The sequence below is a fragment of the Malurus melanocephalus genome, unplaced genomic scaffold (assembly GCF_030028575.1).
Source record: "Malurus melanocephalus ecotype Western Australia unplaced genomic scaffold, MMel_1.1 scaffold_4829, whole genome shotgun sequence".
Taxonomy (NCBI): domain Eukaryota; kingdom Metazoa; phylum Chordata; class Aves; order Passeriformes; family Maluridae; genus Malurus; species Malurus melanocephalus.
This window is the reverse complement of record NW_026628061.1, coordinates 1-3,596: the sequence shown is the minus strand read 5'-3', so window position 1 is coordinate 3,596 and position 3,596 is coordinate 1. Positions and strand designations below refer to the sequence as shown.

The 3,596-nt window shown below is 64.9% G+C and overlaps 1 protein-coding gene across 1 annotated transcript; it reads right to left on the bottom strand.

The window, feature by feature from the left end:
* Nucleotides 1-1,517: 1,517 nt before the first annotated feature.
* Nucleotides 1,518-3,048, bottom strand: LOC130588403 (host cell factor 1-like). Its single transcript, XM_057389327.1, has 2 exons — nucleotides 2,971-3,048; nucleotides 1,518-1,794 (listed from the first exon to the last, which is right to left on the bottom strand). Exons 1-2 carry the CDS (start codon nucleotides 3,019-3,021, stop codon nucleotides 1,519-1,521), a joined length of 327 nt encoding a protein of 108 aa, XP_057245310.1. The 5' UTR covers nucleotides 3,022-3,048; the 3' UTR covers nucleotide 1,518.
* Nucleotides 3,049-3,596: the final 548 nt, after the last annotated feature.

The following is a 3,596-nucleotide window of genomic DNA, read 5'->3' as shown; positions in this document are numbered from 1 at the left end:
GTCCGGGCTCTGCGGGGACAGAGGGGACAGAGGTGAGGGGACAGAGGGGACAGTGAGGGGACAGAGGTGAGATGGGCACCGTCCGGGCTCTGCGGGGACAGAGGGGACAGTGAGGGGACAGAGGGGACAGTGAGGGGACAGTGAGGGGACAGAGAGGGGACACTGCTCCCAGGTGAGATGGGCACCGTCCGGGCTCTGGGGACAGAGGGGACAGTGAGGGGACACGGCTCCCAGGTCAGGTGGGCACCGTCCGGGCTCTGCGGGGACAGAGGGGACAGTGAGGGGACAGAGGGGACAGTGAGGGGACACTGCTCCCAGGTCAGGTGGGCACCGTCCGGGCTCTGAGGGGACAGAGGGGACACAGGGGACACGGGTGAGATGGGCACCGTCCAGGCTCTGCGGGGACAAAAGGGACAGTGAGGGGACACTGCTCCCAGGTCAGGTGGGCACCGTCTGGGCTCTGCGGGGACAGAGGGGACAGAGGGTCAGGGTACAGAGGGGACAGTGAGGGGACACGGCTCCCAGGTGAGATGGGCACCATTCAGGCTCTGTGGGGACAGAGGGATAGTGAGGGGACAGGGAGGGGATAGGGAGGGGACAGTGAAGGGACAGTGAGGGGACACTGCTCCCAAGTGAGATGGGCACCGTCCGGGCTCTGCGGACAGAGGTCAGGGGACAGAAGGTACTGGGGACAAAGGGACAGAGGAGACACAGGTGAGATGGGGACAGAGGGGACAAAAGGGACACAGGTGAGATGGGCACCGTCCGGGCTCTGCTGGGACAGAGGGGACAAAAGGGACATGGGTGAGATGGGCATCGTCCAGGCTGAGGGGACAGAGGGGACACAGGATCAGGGGACATAGGGGACAGTGAGGGGATAGTGAGGGGACACGGCTCCCAGGTCAGGTGGGCACCGTCCGGGCTCTGGGGACAGAGGGGACAGTGAGGGGACAGGGAGGGGACACGGGTGAGATGGGCACCGTCCGGGCTCTGCGGGGACAAAAGGGACAGTGAGGGGACAGTGAGGGCACAGGGGGGACATGAGGGGACAGGGGGGACACTGCTCCCAGGTGAGATGGGCACCGTCCAGGCTCTGGGGACAGGGGTCAGGCTACAGAGGGGACAAAAGGGACACAGGGGGACAGACGGGACACAGGAGGCACTGCAAGCTGGGCTGTGGGTCAAGCCGTGGGTCTGGGGTCCCGTTTTGGGTCTGGGGTCCCATTTTGGGTCTGGGGTCCCGTTTTGGGTCTGGGGTCTCACCTTGCTGATCTTGGTGGCGCAGGGAGCCCCCGGGAAGCCGGGCAGGGACGGGGTCGGGGTTTGGGTTGGGGTCGGATGGGGTTGGGTTGGGGTCGATGCTCTGGGTTCCCCTGTGGGTCTGGGGTCCCATTTTTGGGTCTGGGGTCTCGTTTTGGGTCTGGGGTCTCACCTTGCTGATCTTGGTGGCGCAGGGAGCCCCCGGGAAGCCGGGTAGGGATGGGGTTGGGTTGGGTTTGGGTTGGGTCAGCGTTAGGGTTACAGGTTCCCCCGTGGATTGAGGGTCCCGTTTTGGGTCTGGGGTCCCATTTTTGGGTCTGGGGTCCCGTTTTGGGTCTGGGGTCTCACCTTGCTGATCTTGGTGGCGCAGGGAGCCCCCGGGAAGCCGGGCAGGCAGGTTTTGAAGGCCGACAGCTCCGAGAAGGGCCCGCGGCCGCAGGCGTTCAGTCCGGCCACGCGGAACTTGTACGCCGTGCCCGGCTGCAGCTCCTGGCGGCGCAGCTGGGAGTGGTCAGGGACACCCGAGCCCTCGTCCTGTGAGAGGGGACATGGGGACAATGTGGGGACATTGTGGGGACCGGAGAAATGGCCGGAGAAACCCCTGGACATGGCCGGAGAAACACCCCGGACATGGGGACATCGTGGGGACATGGGGACAGCATGGGGACATGGCCAGAGAAACCCCCGGACATGGTGACACAAAGGGGACAGCTCTTGGTGGCACAGCTGGGAATGGTCAGGGACCCCCGAGCCTTCGTCCTGTCAGGGGACATGGGGACAATTGGGGACATGGGGACAGCATGGGGACATGGCCGGAGAAACCCCTGGACATGGCCGGAGAAACCCCCCGGACATGGGGACACACAGGGAACAGCTCCTGGTGGCACAGCTGAGAGTGGTCAGGAACCCCCGAGCCTTCATCCATGGCATGGGGACAATATGGGGACATTGTGGGGACATGATGGGGACATGGCCGGAGAAACCCCTGGACATGGCCAAAGAAACCCCTGGACATGGGGACACACAGGGGACAGCTCCTGGCGGCGCAGCTGAGAGTGGTCAGGGACACCCGAGCCCTCGTCCTGTCAGGGGACATGGGGACAATGTGGGGACATTGTGGGGACATGGCCAAAACATGGCCGGAGAAACCCTCCTGACATGGGGACATCGTGGGGACATTGTGGGGACATCGTGGGGACATGGCCAAAGAAACCCCCTGGACACAGGGGACAGCTCCTGGTGGCACAGCTGGGAGTGGTCAGGGACACCCGAGCCCTCGTCCTGTGAGAGGGGACATGGGGACAATGTGGGGACATTGTGGGGACATGGCCGGAGAAACCCCTGGACATGGCTGGAGAAACCCCCGGACATGGGGACACACAGGGGACAGCTCCTGGTGGCACAGCTGAGAGCGGTCAGGGACACCCGAGCCCTCGTCCTGTCAGGGGACATGGGGACAATGTGGGGACATCGTGGGGACATGGCCGGAGAAACCCCTGGACATGGTGACATTGTGGGGACACAGAAAACCCAAGGATGGTCCCAAGGGAATGTCCCCAAGTGCCACAGGGGTGTCCCCAGTGCCATGGGGATGTCCTGGGGGTGTCCCAATGTCACAGGGGTGTCCCAGGGGGTGCCCCCAATGTCCCACCCTGGTGTCCCCAATATCCCACCCCCTTGTCCCACCCCAGTGTCCCCAATGTCCCTCACGTCAGTGGCCGGAGCGTCCTCGGCCGGCAGGAAGTAGTGAGTGACCATCATGGTGGCGTCCCCAATGTCCCATCCCAATGTCCCCAATGTCCCCCATGTCCCCAATGCCCCCAGTGTCCCCCCAATGTCCCCAGTGTCCCTCACAGCAGTGGCCGGAACATCCTCGGCCGGCAGGAAGTAGTGAGTGACCATCATGGTGGTGTCCCCAATGTCCCACCCTGGTGTCCTCAATATCCCATCCCAATGCCCCCAGTGTCCCCAATGTCCCCAGTGTCCCGCTGTCCCCCCCAATGTCCCCAGTGTCCCTCACGTCAGTGGCCGGAGCGTCCTCGGCCGGCAGGAAGTAGTGAGTGACCATCATGGTGGTGCCCTTGATGACCCCCACGTCGAACCATTGGTTCTCCTTCTTGGGCAGCGCTTTGGGGGGCGGCGCCCCCGGCTCCGGCTTCTGTGGGGGGAGGGGAGGGGTCACTCGGGGTTGGGGACACCCCCGGGACCCTCCCCCACCCCCCAGGGACCCCCACTCACCACGGGGGTGCTCTCGATGCCGTTGGCCACCTCGGCCAGGGCGGCGGCCGCCTGCAGCTTGGCGGGGCTGGGGGCTACCGCGGGGCCCGGGGGGGCTA

Bases quoted from the DNA above. Each gene is read 5' to 3' on its own strand.
- LOC130588403 (XM_057389327.1), bottom strand. From the start codon at position 3,021: ATGATGGTCACTCACTACTTCCTGCCGGCCGAGGACGCTCCGGCCACT. The intron at 1,795-2,970 runs GTGAGGGACATT...CCCCTCTCACAG, and splicing joins AGGACGCTCCGGCCACTGAC to GACGAGGGCTCGGGTGTCCC.